The sequence below is a fragment of the Salmo salar genome, chromosome ssa12 (genome assembly GCF_905237065.1).
Source record: "Salmo salar chromosome ssa12, Ssal_v3.1, whole genome shotgun sequence".
NCBI classification, from domain to species: Eukaryota; Metazoa; Chordata; class Actinopteri; order Salmoniformes; family Salmonidae; genus Salmo; species Salmo salar.
Window position 1 is genome coordinate 38,872,497 of NC_059453.1, and position 19,628 is coordinate 38,892,124.

The 19,628-nt window shown below is 40.2% G+C and overlaps 1 protein-coding gene across 4 annotated transcripts in view; it reads right to left on the reverse strand.

The window, feature by feature from the left end:
- slc29a1b (solute carrier family 29 member 1b) overlaps positions 1 to 19,628 on the reverse strand; it is a 60,894-nt gene that overhangs the window by 14,328 nt on the left and 26,938 nt on the right. For all 4 annotated transcript variants that reach the window (XR_006757990.1, XM_014131570.2, XM_045691332.1 and 1 more), the window contains 5 exons: positions 19,236 to 19,375; positions 9,368 to 9,502; positions 9,175 to 9,272; positions 8,708 to 8,786; positions 3,307 to 3,386 (listed from right to left, as the gene is read on the reverse strand). Coding sequence is in view for 3 of the 4 variants with exons in the window: in XM_014131570.2 (XP_013987045.1) it covers positions 3,307 to 3,386; positions 8,708 to 8,786; positions 9,175 to 9,272; positions 9,368 to 9,502; positions 19,236 to 19,375 (532 nt within the window). In the remaining variant the exon portion in view is untranslated. The remainder of the gene's footprint in view (positions 1 to 3,306; positions 3,387 to 8,707; positions 8,787 to 9,174; positions 9,273 to 9,367; positions 9,503 to 19,235; positions 19,376 to 19,628) is intronic.

Genomic DNA, 19,628 nt, shown 5'->3' on the forward strand with positions numbered 1-19,628 from the left:
AAAATGCAAATAATTTTATAACATTTTTTACATGCTTTTTTCTGGATTTTTGTGTTGTTATTCTGTCTCTCACTGTTCAAATATACCTACCATTACAATTATAGACTGATCATTTCTTTGTAAGTGGGCAAACGTACAAAATCAGCAGGGGATCAGATACTTTTTTCCATCACTGTAGATGTCCTAACCGACTTGCCAAAACTATAGTCTGTTAACAAGACATTTGTGGAGTGGTTGAAAAACGAGTTTTAATGACTCCAATCTAAGTGTATATAAACTTCCGACTTCAACTGTACCCTTGTCAAGCACTGTTGTGCTTGCATCCCTCAGTTAATTCAACCCATGAGAAAGATAGAGAGCTGTATGTGGATAAGCTGTAGAGCAAGGTTCCCTTTCTCTCCGAAGGTTTTATTTGGCCCCCCAAGTTTTCTGAGGAAAAAATATATAATTAAATTCTAATAATTTTTTGTGGAATTTTCATTTTTGGAGATAAAAGACTGCAAAAAAAACACTAGGAAATCAGCTCCAAGTCATTTTTGTTAAAGAAATCTGTTCCCAAGTATTCCCACGCATAATAGAGAAACATGACATGATCGTGTACAAATGTGAGCAAGGTTTGAAACTATTATGCTTTAGTCAAACATTATGTCTGTTGGGGCTTCTTGCGGTCAAGTTGCAGTCTCCAAATTATTTGTAAGTATGTTCCGGCCCCCCGACTATCTGCTCAAGATAAAAAATCAGCCCGCAGCAGAATCTAGTTCCTGTAGAACATCAACAGTGTGATTGAAGGTGCTCTTTGGTTTAGGGATCTACTTTTGTAGTCTTGTAAAAGCTCAAGTTAATCCATTTTAAGGAGTTATATAAAGAGTGTCTTGGTTTTCGTGATTTTACAATTCATAAAGTGAATTGAAATTCATAAAATACATTTTAAAAAACTCCAAAACTAATTTTCTATGAAAGTGACTGGTCATTCGACATGATAAAGAGCTAAATAACCGGTCATTTTTAAAATAATTGGGCCGTTCCACGAAATGAGTCCCCTTTGATTTTGTAAGTCGAAACTGTGCACTAATACTGAATTTTAAAAGCATGTTATATTCAATTAAGTTCCCTTTAATATATACAGTGCCTTCGGAAAGTATTCAGACCAGTTAACATTTTGTTACGTTACAGCCTTATACTGAAATGGATTAAATGAAATAAAAAATCCTCAGCAAACTACACACAATACACCATAATGATGAAGTGAAAACAGGTTTTTAGAAATGTTTGTAAATGTATTAAATATAAAAAACAGAAATACCTTATTTACCTAAGTTTTCAGACCTATCGCTATGAGACTCGAAATTGAGATCAGATACATCCTGTTTCCATTGATCATCCTTGAGTTGTTTCTACAACTTGATTGGGGTCCACCTGTGGTAAAATTGATTAATTGGACATGATTTGGAAAGGCACACACCTGTCTATATAAGGTCCCATTGTTGACAGTGCATGTCAGAGCAAAAACCAAGCCATGAGGTCGAAGGAATTGTCTGTAGAGCCCCGAGACAGAATTGTGTCAAGGCACAGATCTGGGGAAGGGTGCCAAAAAAAGTGTGCAGCATTGAAGGTCCCCAAGAACACAGTAGCCTCCATCTTTCTTAAATGGAAGAAGTTTGGAACCACCAAGACTCTTCCTAGAGCTGTCCGCCCGGCCAAACTGAGCAATCGAGGGAGAAGGGCCTTGGTCAACAACCAAGAACCCGATGGTCACTCTGAAAGAGCTCCAGAGTTCCTCTGTGGAGATGGGAGAACATGCCAGAAGGACAACCATCTCTGCAGCACTCCACCAATCAGGCCTTTATGGTAGAGTGGCCAGATGGAAACCACTCTTCAGTAAAAGGCACATGACAGCCCGCTTGGAGTTTGCCAAAAGGCCCCTAAAGACTTTCAGACCATGAGAAACAAGATCTTTCTGGTCTGATGAAGCCAAGAATGCTAAGCGTCACTTCTGGAGGAAACCTGGCACCATCCCTATGGTGAAGCATGGTGGTGGTAGCATCATGCTGTGGGGATGTTTTTCAGCGGCAGGGACTGGGAGACTAGTCAGGATCGGTTTCATCAGACCAGAGAATCTTGTTTCTCATGGTCGGAGAGTCCTTTAGGTGCCTTTTGGCAAACTCCAAGTGGGCTGTCATGTGCCTTTTACTGAGGAGTGGTTTAATGAAACCCTGCTCCAGAGCGCTCAGGACCTCCGACTGGGGCGAAGGTTCACCTTCCAACAGGACAGTGACCCTAAGCACACAGCCAAGACAATGCTGGAGTGGCTTGGGACAAGTCTCTGAATGTCCTTGAGTGGCCCAGCCAGAGCCCAGACTTGAACCCGATCGAACATCTCTGGAGAGACCTGAAAATAGCTGTGCATCAACACTCCCAATCCAACCTGGCAGAGCTTGAGAGGATCTGCAGAGAAGAATGGTAGAAACTCCCCAAATACAGGTGTGCCAAGCTTGTAGCGTTATACCCAAGAAGACTCAAGGCTGTAATCGCTGCCAAAAGTGCTTCAACAAAGTACCTAGTAAAGGGTCTGAATACTTATGTAAATGTGATATTACATTTTTTTCTACGTTTGCGAAAAGTTCCTAAAACTTAAAGAAGCAATAAAACTGGCCTTCTTTAGACAAGTTGAGTATCTGGAGCATCAGCATTTGTGGGTTCGATTACAGGCTCAAAATGGCCAGAAACAAAAAACCTTCTTCTGAAACTCGTCAGTCTATTCTTGTTCTGAGAAATTAAGGCTATTCCATGCGAGAAATTTCCAAGAAACTGAAAATCTCGTACAACGCTGTGTGCTACTCCCTTCACAACAGCGCAAACCGGCTCTAACCAGAATAGATAGAGGAATGGGAGGCCCCGGTGCACAACTGAGCACGAGGACAAGTACATTAGAGTGTCTAGTTTGAGAAACAGACGCCTCACAAGTCCTCAACTGGCAGCTTCATTAAATAGTACCCGCAAAACACCAGTCTCAATGTCAACAGTGAATAGGCGACTCCGGGATGCGGCCTTCTAGGCAGAGTTTCTCTGTCCAGTATCTGTGTTTTTTTGCCGATCTTAATGTTTTATTTTTATTGGCAAGTCTGAGATATGGCTTTTCTTTGCAACTCTGCTTAGAAGGCCAGCATCCCGGAGTTGCCTCTTCACTGTTGATGATGAGACTGGTGTTTTGCGGGTACTATTTAATGAGGAACATTGCCTTTACATTTCAATAATTCAATAAAGTTGAAATTCAGCAATATAGATTGAATCCAGCCCTTAATTTACCTTCTTGAAGATGGTCAACATGGACACGTTTTGCTCCTCTTCTCCTTTATTGAAAACTGGTCTAGTCTCTGCTGCATTTTCTGAGGGGTTAAGGAACAAGGCAATCCATTAAAGGGGCAATCTGCAGTTCAAACAATAACAAAGCAGAGACCCCCTCCACTGTTTCAGTAAACAGCTGAGGGATGGGGCTGGAGAAATTCATAGACTTTCAAATCCACTTTCAAATTCATAGACGCTATGGATGCAAGGACTGACCATCCATGATATTAACATTACAGTTTTAACCATGTTTTGAGGCTATAGAGTGTTTGTTTACAATAAAACAAACAGGAGTAAAGCATGATTGGGGCCGTACTTGCAAACTAGAAACTGTTTCTAAGTAAAAAATGTTGCTTTGTCTCAAAATGTGCATCAGCCAGTTGCATGTGATACAATGCTACATGTATTGATAGCTGTTCCCATAAGATAGCCTGGCACATTTAGCCCTAACCTGACCAGCTGTCCAGTGATTATGTCCTCTAACAAATTCTGCATTAGCCTATCAAAGATCTTAGACTTTATGTCCACCAAACAATATCATTTCTGAAAATAGGTCTTGGCCACCAGAGGGATATTTTAACCTCCAAATTCAATGTTACTTTTGTTCCACTTGGTCTTTCACAATTGTAGTGTGGAAATATTGCATGATGCATCCTTGACTAGGCTATTAGCTTCTAACATTAGAACAATTCAAGAGGCATGTTTTACATAGTTTATTCAGAAAGTATTCAGACCCCTTGACTTTTTCCACATTTTGTTACATTACAGCCTTATTCTAAAATTGATTGAATTGTTTTTTTCTCTCATCAATCTACACACAATACTCCACAATGACTAAGCAAAAACTGTTTTTAGAAAATGTTGCTAATTTATAAAACATAAGAAACTGAAATTTCACATTTACATAAGTATTCAGACCCTTTACTCAGTACTTTGTTGAACCACCTTTGGCAGCGATTACAGCCATGAGTCTTCTTGGGTATGACGCCACAAGCTTGGCACACCTGTTTTTGGGGAGTTTCTCCCATTCTTCTCTGCAGATGCTCTCAAGCTCTGTCAGGTTGGATGGGGAGTGTTGCTGCACAGCTATTTTCAGGTATGTCCAGAGATGTTCAACTCCGGGCTCTGGCTGGGTCATTCAAGGACATTCAGAGACTTGTCCCTAAGCCACTCCTGCATTGTCTTAGCTGTGTGCTTAGGGTCGTTGTCTTATTGGAAGGTGAACCTTTGCCCCAGTCTGAGGTCCTGAGCGATTTGGAGCAGGTTTTCATCAAGGAGCTGTCTGTACTTTGCTCAGTTCATCTTTCCCTTGGTCCTGACTAGTCTCCCAGTCCCTGCCTCTGAAAAACATCCCCAAAGCATGATGCTGCCACCACCATGTTTCACCGTAGGGATGGTGCCAGGTTTCTTCCAGATGTGACGCTTGGCATTCTGGCCAAAGAGTTCAATCTTGGTTTCATCAGACCAGAGAATCTTGTTTCTCATGGTCTGAGAGTCTTTAGGTGCCTTTTGGCAAACTCCAAGCAGGCTGTCATGCGCCTTTTACTGAGGAGTGGCTTCCTTATAGCCACTCTACCATAAAGGCCTGATTGGTGGAGTGCTACAGAGATGGCTGTCTATCTGGAAGGTTCTCCGCAGAGGAACTCTGGAGCTCTGTCAGACTAACCATTGCATTCTTGGTCACCTCCCTGACCTCCCTGACCAAGGCCCTTCTCCCCTGTTTGCTCAGTTTGGCCGGGCAGCCAGCTCTAGGAAGAGTCTTAGTGGTTCCAAATTTCTTCCACTTAAGAATGATGGAGGCCACTGTGTTCTTGGGGATCTTCAACGAGTGCAAGAAATGTTTTTGCACCCTTCTTCAGATCTGTGCCTCGACACAATCCTGTCTCGGAGCTCTACGGACTATTCCTTTGAGTTCATGGCTTGGTTTTTGCTCTGACATGCACTGTCAACAATGGGACCTTATATAGACAGGTGTGTGCCTTTCCAAATCATGCCCAATTAATTGAATGTACTACAGGTGCACTCCAATCACGTTGTAGAAACATCTCAAGGATGATCAATGGAAACAGGATGCACCGGAGCTCAATTTCGAGTCTCATAGCTAAGGGTCTGAATACTTATGTAAATAAGCTATTTCTGTTTCATAGTTTTAATCCATTTGCAAAAATGTATAAAATCCTGTTTTCACATTATTGGCTATTGTGTGTAGAATGATGAGGAAAAACATGTATTTAATCAATTTAAATAGTGGTCATGTACCATTATCACCATTGCTACCAGGTGGTACACATTGCTAAAGTGGTTGACTCTAAATCAACAGTGCATGTTAAGAATGGATTCGAGCTCCACTTGTGTCAAGCTTTTCTGTTAAATGCCCAAAGGTTTTAAGGGCTCGGGGCTGGCCAAATTCAATGTTTAAGAAAATAATTGTATTATTTATTTTTTATTTTTTTATCTACAGGGGTCCTACAATTCTAAATAAAATAGCTAAATGATCCTTGGTCATAGGATCATTTAGCTATTGTCTAAATCATTGTTTTGCATGAATTTTGGTTTGATAAATAGGCTATAATTTCTTTCAAAATAAGGCTCCAGAATTGCAGATGTATTTTGTTTAATAGAGATTCATTTGCTTACATATTTTTGTATACAGATATCACATAACCTAATTCACTTGGGGCTAGGTCAGGTAGGGTGGCAACGCCTGCGGACAGGGCGGCTGGTGGATGCTGTGTCTTCTGGGCATTGTGATTGATAAGACTATGAATTATTTTTAGATGGGCCGGGGTCCCTTTTATAGGGCCGGAGGGAGGTGGGAGAGAAGTCATTATGGGATAAATTATGCAATAATTATCACAGTTTGAATATTGAAAACTCCTGTCTTTAGTGACATCATAGTAGCCTAGTATTGACATGATGATGCAATAGAAGCTGTGACATACCAAACACAAAAAACAGGAAAATAAACCCAAATACAAAACACAGCGGAATATAAAGTTGATAATCCGATGTGGGAGGACCTTCTTTTGGCCCTAAAATGAAGAAAATCTGCCAGAAATTGCAGGAGGAGACCTTCCTGCAGCTTAGAATCCTTAGTATATTAAAATATAGATTTGTAATCACCTGGTACCCCTGCATATGCACTTGGTAATGTAAGAATATTTCAAAGATAAATACACAACGAAGAGGACTAAAGGTCAAGAGGACTAAAAGTTAATAGAGTACTAACGATCAATGGAAATAGTGTTTTTTCTGTAATAGGGAATTATTGATCAATGGGTCGAAGACATGGGAGGAATTTGTCTAGGCATTGAGCCTGAAATAGGATACTTGTTATTTGGCCATTGGCCCAGTTTTATTGCAAGGAATTCTAATTGGTCAACCACAGGCTAGGGTTGCGTTATAAAACTACATCCTGCCCCTTTGTTCTGTGGAGAGAATCACTGAAGAGAGAATCACTGAGGACAGGGGAGAATGAAGATCTACCTCTCAGCATAACATCTATGATTTGTCCTTTTTGAATAAACCTATTTTTCTCCCCCTGGTTTGCTTTGGGGTCTGTGTTATTGAAGAGTAACATCAACTGCTAACAATAGGCTACTGGCACTCTGTATGTTAGCCTACTTTTACTCGTTATTGTTATTCACTGTGTATTTAGGCTATTACTCCTGTCACTTAAAAAAAAATATATATATATCTTATATATCTTTATCTTAACTCTGCATTGTTGGAAAACTACCCATAAGTCAGCATGTCATTGTTAGTCTACACCTGTTGTTTAGGAAGTATGTGACAAATACACATTTATTTGATTTGATCTTAAGGTTTTGGCTGCACATCCCTTTGCAAAACTATCACAATAAATGTAATTCTACATTTCAAACAATATCTCACCTGGAATTCAAACTTCCCGCAAGAGGCGAAAAGTACCAGGAGCCAGGCTCACTAAACTGTGAGCAAATCATTCAGTTGCCATTTTGCGTACGTTGTACCTTTGATTATCAGGTGCCGTTTGACTTCTGTTAAGGACGTTCCTATGGAAACGTGTTCCATCACGTACATCTACATCAACATTTGTAATTGGCTGATGCAGAACTTGTTACCGGATATAATCACTGCCATCTGGTCAGGTTAGCATAGGGCTAAATGTGCCAGGTTATCTTATGGGAACAGGTATACATGTAGCGTTGTATCACGTGCAACTACATTGACGATTGTATAACCACCTGTACAAGTCACGCATTCCTACATCATACTGCCATGTTCATGTCCCTGGCCTTTTGAATGGGCTTGGTGAGTATATGATCAAATTCATAAAACAATGTCATATAAGATGCACTATCTAAAAATATATATGTGTTTGTGGATAAATCTATGTTTTTTCCCAATGAAGACCATTCAAAAAGCCTTCAAGGCTACTTGTATAGGGTATTGGCTGATGTGCATTTCGAGATGGAGCATACATTTACACTATGGACCCGCTTATATTTTGGGTTCTGGTGGCGTTAGACAACTACCCACTGGGCACAGATGCCAATTCAATGTCTAATCCACATTGGTTCAGCGTAATTTCATTGAAATTACGTGGAAAGAACTTTGATTCAACCAGTGTGTACCCAGTATGTAAGCTCATGAAAAATTATAATAAAGCTAATTTACAAAATAAACCCAGAATATAATTGTCATTCATTTGAAATGGATAACATTGCTTAGTTCATGACCTGCTAGCTTTATGTACAATTGATTACATACTTAAGCAATAAGGCCCGAGGGGGTGACCAGTTGGTAACCAGTTTATAATAGCAATAAAATACCTCGGGGGGTTGTGGTATGTGGCCAATATACCACTGCTAAGGGCTGTTCTTAAGCACGATGCAAAGTGCCTGAACACAGCCCTTAGCCGTGGTATATTGGCCATATACCACAATCCCTCGAGGTGCCTTATTGCTATTATAAACTGGTTACCAACATAATTAGAGCAGGAAAAACAAATGTTTTGTCATACCCGTGGTATACGGTCTGATAAAGCACGGCTGTCAGCCAATCAGAAATCAGGGTTCAAACCACCCAGCTTAATATAAGTTATATTCTTTAAGAATCAATGGTTATATATTATGAATTGAAAACTCCAAAAATTTATGTAGCAATTGCAGATTGCCTCTTTAATGTATTTCTATCTCCATGATTGTTAAAATAGGTAATTCAAATATGTTTGAATAGAAATATATTCAACGGGTGTCTAAGGTAATGCAAGACTTGGATTACCTTTTCTATACAATAAAATAAAAATGACAATTCTCTTTGTCTTATTTCTACATTTAATATTTTCAGAAATCTAAGAAACAAATGGCTGTCGTTTTACCTTTCTTGAGTAGTTCCAGCTTGTTCTTCTCATCACTAACTCTGTTTCCACTTTGGGTCTTGTAATATTGGTAGAACTCCTAAAGTAAGGTTCAGAACGACCAATTATCTCACAGTGGGGATGGTAGTTAAACGGAGGAGATCAACTGGAATGGATCAAATGGAGGTATTACGCATTTTGTTTCCTTTAACAACACTGGAAAATGAATAAGTAGTGAATTAAATGTTGTGAAAGGGTAACCATTTGTGAAAGGGTAACCATAACCAACTCAGATTTTTCACAATTTCACAATTTTACAAAAACTAATTTACAGTAAACACTGTGCAGATGCAAAGTTTGGTAACTATTACGGTAAAACTGCCCGAAAGCATTACTTGCATTACTTATTATAATTGAGTAAACTCTCCTAAGCACTTTTTCAGCCAAATTGCTGCAATAACATATAAAATCCAGAGTTGAGTTATTACCAGTTTAGGGAGGACCACATAGGATATTATGGCCAATAAGATCACTGCACAGGCTGTGATGAAGTATCCAAAAGCAGCGTCATTTATCTCCGAGCCACCTGGGGAAGGAGAGAGAGAGAGAGTGAGAGAGCGAGAGAGAGAGAGTTGATTTTGGAATGCCACTGTTGCCCCCCCCATCATCTCTCAGACTTACTTGCGATAGCACAGATCATGGAGAAGGCAGCGAAAGTTCCCGCCAGGCCTTGCCCACTCATGATGGGTGTAGTGTATTTGGTAGGCAGTTTGCCTGCCATGCCAAACAGACTGCCCTGCAGGATAGCGCCAAAGGCTGGAGAGGTTGTAAAAAAACAACAGTCATAATTCTGACCAGAGTCCAGTCATACAACAAGGAATTATCGCTTGACGAATGAATGACTACTCAATGACAGTGATCCCAATATGCCCCATTTACTGATCGTACACTCCCCTACATATTTATTTGGACAGTGAAGCAAAATCTTTTAATTTGGTTCTGTTTTCTAGTATTTTGGATTTGAGATCAAATGTTTCATGAGGCAACAGTACAGAATGTTTCTCACCTTTTATTTGAGGGTATTATCATACACATCTGTTTTACCATTTAGAAATGGAAGTATTTGTCATAAGTATTTGAACAAATTCACTTATAGTGTATTAAAGTAGTCAACATTTTTGTATTTGGTTTCCATATCCCTAGCACACAATGACTACAATAAACTTGTGACTCTACAAACTTGTTGGATGCATTTGCAGTTTGTTTTGGTTGTGTTTTGAATTATGTTGTGCCCAATAGAAATGATGGTAACTAACTGAAAGCGCGAACCACCGCATTTAATCATGGCAAGGCAACTGGAAACATTACCGAATACAAACAGTGTAGTTATTCCCTCCGCAAGGCAATCAAACAAGCAAAGCGACAGTATAGAGACAAAGTAGAGTCACAATTCAACGGCTCAAACACAAGATGTATGTGGCCTACAGGACAATTACAGTGCCACCGACACAGCCCGCTACCAAAGACTGTAGACCAACATGAGTAAAACATTTAAACCCTCGCATTCCTAGCCGCATCCTCAGAGCATGCTGGCTGGTGTGTTTACTGACATATTCAATCAATCCCTAACCCAGTCTGCAGTCTCCATTGTTCCTGTTCCCAAGAAAGCTAAGGTAACTGAACGAAATGACTATCGCCCCGTAGCACTCACTTCTGTCATCATGAAGTGCTTTGAGAGACTAGTCAAGGATCATATCACCTCCACTCTACCTGATACCCTAAACCCACACCAATTTGCTTACCGCCCCAATAGATCCACAGACGATGCAATCGCCATCGCATTGCTCTATCCCATCTGGACCTGGGGCAGCAGGTAGCCTAGTGGTTAGAGCTTTGGGCCAGTAACCGAAAGGTTGCTGGATCGAATCCCCGAGCTGACAAGGTAAAAATCTGCCGTTCTGCCCATGAACAAGGCAGTTAACCCACTGTTCCCTGGTAGGCCGTCATTGTAAATAAGAATTTGTTCTTAACTGACTTGCCTCAGGAGGCTGAAGAAATTTGGCTTGTCACCTAAAACCCTTACATTCGAGACCATCCTGTTAGGCTGTATCACCACCTGATACGGCAACTGCACCGCCCTCAACCACAAGGCTCTCCAGAGGGTAGTGCAGTCTGCACAACACATCACCGGGGGCAAACTACCTGCCCTCCAGGACACATTCAGCACCCGATGTCACAGGTAGGCCAAAAAGATCATCAAGGACAACAACCACCCGAGCCACTGCCTGTTCACCCTGCTATCATCCAGAAGGCGAGGTCAATAGACTGAAAAACAACTGTTAAACAGCCATCACTAACATAGAGATGCTGCTGCCAACATACAGACTCAAATCACTGGCCACTTTAATAAATGGATTTACTAAAGGTATCACTTTAAATAATGCCACTTGAATAATGTTTACATATCCTACATTACTCATCTCATACTGCATTGTATACCATCTATTGCATCTTGCCTGTGCCGCACGGCCATCGCGCATCCATATATTTATATGTACAAATTCTTATTACATCCTTACATTGTGAGTATAAGGTAGTCGTCGTGAATTTGTTAGATTACTTGTTAGATATTACTGCACTGTCACAACTAGAAGCACAAGCATTTCGCTACAGTCACATTAACATCTGCTAACCATGTATATGTGACCAATAACATTTGATTTGATTTGCGACTGCACTTGAAGTAACTTTCAATGTTCCTGAAATTTTCTGTATTATGTGATCTTCACGTCTTAAAGTAATGATGGACTGTAGTTTCTCTTTGCTTATTTTAACTGTTCTTGCCATAATATGGTCTTTTACCAAATAGGGCTATCTTCTGTATACCCCCTTACCTTGTCACAACACAACTGATTGGCTCAAATGCATTAAGGAGGAAAGAAATTCCACAAATTACATTTTAAGATAGCACACCTGTTAATTGAAATGCATTTCATTAAGCTGGTTGAGAGAATGCCAAGAGTGTGCAAAGCCGTCATCAAGGCACTTTTTTGTTTACTACATAATTCCGTATGTGTTTTGATGTCTTCACTATTGTTCTAATAAAGAACTTTTGATCGGTAGTGTATACAGTTGAAGTCGGAGGTTTACATACACCTTAGTCAAATACATTTAAACTCAGTTTTTCACAATTCCTGACATTTAATCCTAGTAAAAATTCCCTATTTTAGGTGAGTTAGGATCACCACTTTATTTTAAGAATGTGAAATGTCAGAATAATAGTAGAATAATGATTTATTTCAGCTTCAATGTCTTTCATCACATTCCCAGTGGGTCAGAAGTTTACATACACTCAATTAGTATTTGGTAGCATTACCTTTAACTTCTTTGGGATAGGGGGCAGTATTTTCACGGCCAGATAAAAAACGTACCCAAATTAATCTGGTTACTACTCCTGCCCAGAAACTAGAATATGCATATAATTAGTAGATTTGAATAGAAAACACTCTACATTTTCTAAAACTGTTTGAATGGTGTCTGTGAGTATAACAGAACTCATATGGCAGGCCAAAACCTGAGAAGATTCCATACAGGAAGTGCCCTGTCTGACAATTTGTTGTCCTTCTGTTGCATCTCTATCAACATTACAGCATCTGTGCTGTAACGTGACACTTTCTAAGGCTTCCATTGGCTCTCTAAAGCCACCAGAAAGTGGAATGGGGTGTCTGCTGTCTCTGGGCAAAGTACAACAGCAGAGTTTGTAAGTGGTCAGCCTGGGGACAGTGAGACTGAGATGCGTGTTCACGAGACTTCTCAATTTTTTTTCTTTCAGCCTTTGAATGAATACAACGTTGCCCGGTTGGAATATAATCACTATTTTACGAGAAAAATAGCATAAAAATTGATTTTAAACAGCGTTAGACATGCTTCTAAGTACGGTAATTGGAATATTTCGATTTTTTTTGTCACGAAATGCGCTCGCGCATTACCCTTCAGATAGTGACCTGAACGCACAAACAAAACGGAGGTATTTGGATATAACTATGGATTATTTGGAACCAAAACAACATTTGTTGTTGAAGTAGAAGACCTGGGAGTGCATTCTGACGAAGAACAGCAAAGGTAATCAAATTTTTCTTATAGTAAATCTGAGTTTGGTGAGGGCCAAACTTGGTGGGTGTCAAATTAGCTAGCCGTGATGGCCGGGCTATGTACTCAGAATATTGCAAAATATGTTTTCGCCGAAAAGCTTTTATGCAATTTTTCTCGTAAAATAGCGATAATATTCCAACCGGGCGACGTTGTGTTCATTCAAAGGCTGAAAGAAAAAAATTGAGAATTCACATGAACGCGCATCTCCAGTGTCACTGTTCCTAACCTGACCACTCACAAAATCTCCTGCTATTTTTCGCCCAGAGACAGGAGAGACGTCATTCCACTTTCTGGCGCCTTCTGAGAGCCAATGGAAGCCTTAGAAAATGTCACGTTACAGCAGAGATGCTGTATTTTTGATAGAGATGCCACAGAAGGAGAACAAATTGTCAGACAGGGCACTTCCTGTATGGAATCTTCTCAGGTTTTGGCCTGCCATATGAGTTCTGTTATACTCACAGACACCATTCAAACAGTTTTAGAAACTTTAGAGGGTTTTATATCCAAATCTACTAATTATATGCATATTCTCGTTTCTGGGCAAGAGTAGCAACCAGTTTAAATCGGGTAAGTTTTTTATCCGGCCGTGCAAATACTGCCCCCTAGCCCCAACACGTTATTAACCTGTTAGGGCTAGGGGGCAGCATTTGCACGTCTGGATAAAAAAAATGTACCCGATTTAATCTGGTTACTAATCCTACCCAGTAACTAGAATATGCATATACTTATTATATATGGATAGAAAACACTCTAAAGTTTCTAAAACTGTTTGAATGGTGTCTGTGAGTATAACAGAACTCATTTGGCAGGCAAAACCCTGAGACATTTTCTGACAGGAAGTGGATACCTGATGTGTTGTATTACCTTTAAACCTATCCCATTGAAAAACACAGGGGCTGAGGAATATTTTGGCACTTCCTATTGCTTCCACTAGATGTCACCAGCCTTTACAAAGTGTTTTGAGTCTTCTGGAGGGAGATCTGACTGAACAAGAGCCATGGAACGATGATGTCCCATTAGACACCTGGCGCGCGACTTCATGTTGGGTACCCTCGTTCCAATACGTTATAAAAGAGTATGCATTCGTCCACCTTGAATATTATTCATGTTCTGGTTAAAAAAGGCCCTAATGATTCATGCTATACAACGTTTGACATGTTTGAACGAACGTAAATATATTTTTTCCCCTCGTTCATGACGAGAAGTCCGGCTGGCTTAGATCATGTGCTAACAAGACGGAGATTTTTGGACATAAATGATGAGCTTTTTTGAACAAAACTACATTCGTTATGGACCTGTGATACCTGGAAGTGACATCTGATGAAGAGAATCAAAGGTAATGGATTATTTACATAGTATTTTCGATTTTAGATCTCCCCAACATGACGTCTAGTCTGTATCGCAACGCGTATTTTTCTGGGCGCAGTGCTCAGATTATTGCAAAGTGTGATTTCCCAGTAAGGTTATTTTTAAATCTGGCAAGTTGATTGCGTTCAAGAGATGTAAATCTATAATTCTTTAAATGACAATATAATATTTTACCAATGTTTTCTAATTTTAATTATTTAATTTGTGACGCTGACTTGACTGCCGGTTATTGGAGGGAAACGATTTCCTCAACATCAATGCCATAGTAAAACGCTGTTTTTGGATATAAATATGAACTTGATAGAACTAAAAATGCATGCATTGTCTAACATAATGTCCTAGGAGTGTCATCTGATTGTAAAAGGTTAGTGCATCATTTTAGCTGGTTTTATGGTTTTGGTGACCCTGTCTTTGACTTGACAAAACATTACACACAACTCTTGTAAATGTACTGTCCTAACATACTCTAAATTTATGCTTTCGCCGTAAAACCTTTTTGAAATCGTAAAACGTGGTTAGATTAAGGAGATGTTTATCTTTCAAAGGGTGTAAAATAGTTGTATGTTTGAAAAATTTGAATTTTGACATTTATTTGGATTCAAATTTGCCGCTCTTGAAATGCACCTGCTGTTGATGGAGTGCACCACGGGTGGCACGCTAGCGTCCCACCTAGCCCATAGAGGTTAACAAGAAATTTGGGGAGTGGTTGAAAAAAAGAGTTTTAATGACTCCAACCTAAGTGTATGTAAACTTCCGAATTCAACTGTATCCAAGAGGGTGCCCGTGGTTACGGATTTTAGGTTGTAACTGGTAAGTGCCTTGATAATTTGTGTGAGATTGAGGGCATCTAGTTTAGATTGTAAAATGGCTGGGGTGTTAAGCATATCCCAGTTTAGGTCACCTAACAGTACGAACTCTGAAGATAGATGGTGGGCAATCAATTCACATATGGTGTCCAGGGAACAGCTGGGGGCTGAAGAGGGTCTATAACAAGCGGCAACGGTGAGAGACTTGTTTCTGGAAAGGTGGATTTTTAACAGAAGAAGCTTGAATTGTTTGGGCACAGACCTGGATAGTAAGACAGAACTCTGCAGGCTATCTCTGCAGGAGATTGCAACTCTGCCCCCTTTGGCAGTTCTATCTTTGGAAAATGTTATAGTTAGGGATGGAAATTTCAGGATTTTTGGTGGCCTTCCTAAGCCAGGATTCAGACACGGCTAGGACATCTGGATTGGCGGAGTGTGCTAAAGCAGTGAATAAAACAAACTTAGGGAGGAGGCTTCTGATGTTAACATGCATGAAACCAATGCTTTTACGGTTACAGAAGTCAACAAATGAGAGCGCCTGGGGAATGGTTGTGATGCTGGGGGCTACAGGGCCTGGGTTAACCTCTACATCACCAGAGGAGGAGTAGAATAAGAGTACGGCTAAAAGCTAAAAGAACTGGTCTTCTAGTGCATTTGGAACAGAGAGTAAAGGGTGCAGATTTCTGGGCACGGAAGGATCGATTCAGGGCACAATGTACAGACAAATGTATGGTAGGATGTGAGTACAGTGGAGGTAAGCCTAGGCATTGAGTGACGATGAGAGAGGCTTTGTCTCTAGAAGCATCATTTAATCCAGGTGCAGTCACCGCATGTGTGGGGGGGTGGAAGAACAGGGCTAGCTAAGGCATAGTGAGCAGGGCTGGAGGCTCTACAGTGAAATAAGACAACAATTACTAACCAAAACAGCAATAGACAAGCCATATTTACATTAGGGAGAGGCATGTGTAACTGAGTAATCATATGGTCCAGTGAGTAGCTAGGCAAGCTGGAGGCACAGAGGATTCAGACAGCTAGCAGGCCGGGGCTAGCAGCAGGCTAGCAGATGGGCCTGAGGGGTACGTCGCAACGGGGGAGCCTGTTGAAACCCCCTCGAACGGTTACATTTACATTTTACATTTTAGTCATTTAGCAGACGCTCTTATCCAGAGCGACTTACAGTAGTGAATGCATACATTTCATACAATTTCATACATTTTTTTTCTGTGCTGGCCCCCCCGTGGGAATCGAACCCACAACCCTGTTTATATAAACAACCCTCAATTATATAAAAGCCTGTTAGGATAATTTGTATGTGTTAGAATAATGACTTAACTGTTCCACTCTGTTATTATAGAATAGGGAGATAGGTTTAAGAATAATGGGATGATAAAATTAGCATATGGGGAGATCGGTTAGGATTGTAAAGCTTTGAGGTTATATTCCTTAGTAGGGATGTAAACTGAGTGAAGTTGTGGTTTAGGTAAAAGATAAACATTGTATAGGTTTCAAACCAAGAGGGTCATAAAGGGGGAGGGGAGGTGAAAGCCTTGAAGAATGTGGCAAGTTGTCACAGAATATGTCGTACTCGTTGCTGAAAATGTCATACTGGATAGAGAAGGACCAAGGCGCAGCGGGATTGTGGATACTCATTTTCTTTTAATGGTAAAAGGCAAAGCATTCACCGGAAAACAAAACAATACTCACAACATGGACAGTCTTACATGCTATGCAAACGCAGTGCAAGAACAATTCCCCACCACTGACAAACACAAACACACCCACATATATGGGACTCTCAATCAAAGGCAAATAGACAACACCTGCCTTCAATTGAGAGTCCCAACCCCAATTAACCAAACATAGACATACATAAACCAGTCTCAACATAGAAATAGACCACAACTCAAAACCCGGAAATAATCAATCAAGCGACCTCCTAACTAACACACCACCCCGAACCACATAAAACAAATACCCTCTGCCACGTCCTGACCAAACTACAATACCAATTAACCCTTATACTGGCCAGGACGTGACACAAGTTTTTATTGTTCCTTGTGGTGAGTGGAAAAGTACTGGTTGTTGGAGAAGGGAGTGGTCTAAAGATAAGAAAGTGTTTGTATTATAAAAGACTGAGTCTTAATTTTTGACTTTAGAACGTTCTCTGAATAAACTGTACAGACCTTTTGCAGAAAGCTGAGTCCTTGCCTAATTATTCTTAACCCAGTGTTTTACAAACCTTAGGGATTAGTCAAGGCTTATTGATTGATAATTATTATCCTTGGGATTCGAAAATTCCCGTAACAAAGCCCCTTAGATATTCTCACAGAGCAGATTTGCCATAAAAAGCACACATTTGTAAATCTCAAACTCTAAAAGTAATTAGAAAGGTAGATACAAAAGGTGGTAATCAAGTGACATGGCCAAACTTTAATCGACTGAAAATAGAAGTAATTATAAAAATTCACGACAATTGATTGAATAATAAAACATAAAAAATACATATAAAAATATTTTCCCAATCGAAAAATACATCTACAAATATATCAATTTATTATAATCCATAAGAATTTACAAGGACGCACTGTAGCCTGCACGTTGCCCAGATAGGTTACTTGAACTAACGCCCAGTGGACCTGCAGTCCTAAGTTATTTTACTGTATATCCTACAAACACCGCTTCCAGCTGCCTCATGGTGGCGATTTGACATATTCAATAATTAAAAATCCTCCTGTGACGAAAGAGGTCAAATTAAGATTGAACATATGTATACATCCTAATAGCAGCAGTGGCATTACCCAAGTGAGTGCTACACAAGTGGTAGTGCAAGACTAGCCAGCTAAATGTCTACAAAGGAGCATGACAAGGTGCGCAGCTGAAGCTACTGACCTGTCTGTCTCTGACTCCGACCAGCTGTGATCGAGATGCTTCCTCCACTCAGACCATCGATGCTTCCTTCGCTCATACATCCAAACAACTCTCTGGTCCATGATCTCTTCAGACCTTTTTATTTTCATAATTATCCTGATTTATTTTTCTTGAACAGCCTGTACACGCAATTCAGCTTTTAGCTGCCATATACTGTATACTGAAATAAAGCTAAACTCAGTTATAGTTATCCTGCTAGTTGGAGGTGGAGTGGAGGCTGCTGTGGGGAGGATGGCTTATAATAATGGCTGCTACGGCGTAAATGGAATGGCATCAAACATGTGTTTGATGACATCTGTGAGGGAAAAATTATGTATTTACCTGATTTATTTGATATTAATGGTTAACAATTAATATGTAACTAACAGTAAGACATTTCTGTTCTACTAGTGTTTGTGTTTTTATGGTCTCCACTCCGCTAATCTGGGCGTATGGTCACCAGAGATGGCTTGAGCTGACAAATTAGTTAAAGACTGCATTACATAGACAAGAATGTGTTTTACTAGAGATAGCTTAGAATTAGAACAAACCCTCATTGTCTCAAAATCATTCTTGCATCTGAGAAACTAAATCAGGGTGGGGTTAAGACAACAACCCACGTGCAGATAATGACAGGATGAACCCAGAGTGGCTTATGATGCCCCAATCTGCATGGGATGTGTGGATCCAATCATGACTAAGCATTTTTAGTGTCAGCTATATATAGTATTCTGCATTTGTGTAAAGGTTAGGTTACTTGGTCCAACACTCAAGGGTGTGAGGTCGACCAAGCTCACTATTGCAATAATTAATCGATATTGAATAAATATGATTGTTTGAAGAAATGACAAAGTCTCTATCACTTGATTAGAATATTCCACGACACATCCCACCTATTCCACTCCAGACATTACCACGAGCCCATTTTCCACAACCACCTGCGTTGTGAATTCCCCCCCAAAACGAATACCTTACTGTTGTACTTGTCATTCTTGCACTAACACTTGTCTTATCTTACTAGCACTGATTTTACTGATAGATGCTTTATTGAGGAATGTTATTATTTGCAATGACTGTGATATGTGGTTGTTTTATCTACCTTAGTTGAATGCACTGACTGTAAGTCACCCTGGATAAGAGCGTCTGCTAATGACCAAAATGTAAAGTCTTAAATAAAGACATACTACATTGAGGGTGCTGAGGCCTAGTTCTACTTTCAGGACAACTCAGAGGATTGAAGGGGAAAATATTTGACACATTAAAAAGGGGGAGGAAGGAGGCAAAAAAGGGACACTAGAAAGGCCAGAAAAACTCACAGTTTATGATGACAATCTTGATCATGGTCAACGTGAAAAAGGGGAGGGGTGCCATCTCTATTTTAACCAAAATGGCTGTCAGAAGAAACACCACCAAAATCACTGCCAGGCTGCCCATGATCCGAAACTTCTGAGGAATCCTGTGAGTTAGAGAGTTGGAGTGAAATATTTAAGGTCAATCTTAAGCTTATTACAAGTGTTTCTCCTGCCTAGTACACTTTTCACACTACAGAGCAGAGCTGGGCCAAGCTGAAATGCAATGGCCTGGCTACGCATCCACTGTAGTTGCTGGAACCGTGCTAGAAAGGACAATGTGAAAAGAAAATATCTGCTCTAGTACAGTGCACCTTGGGTCGGCACGATAGTGTAAAAAGGGTACAATCGTCTAAGTTG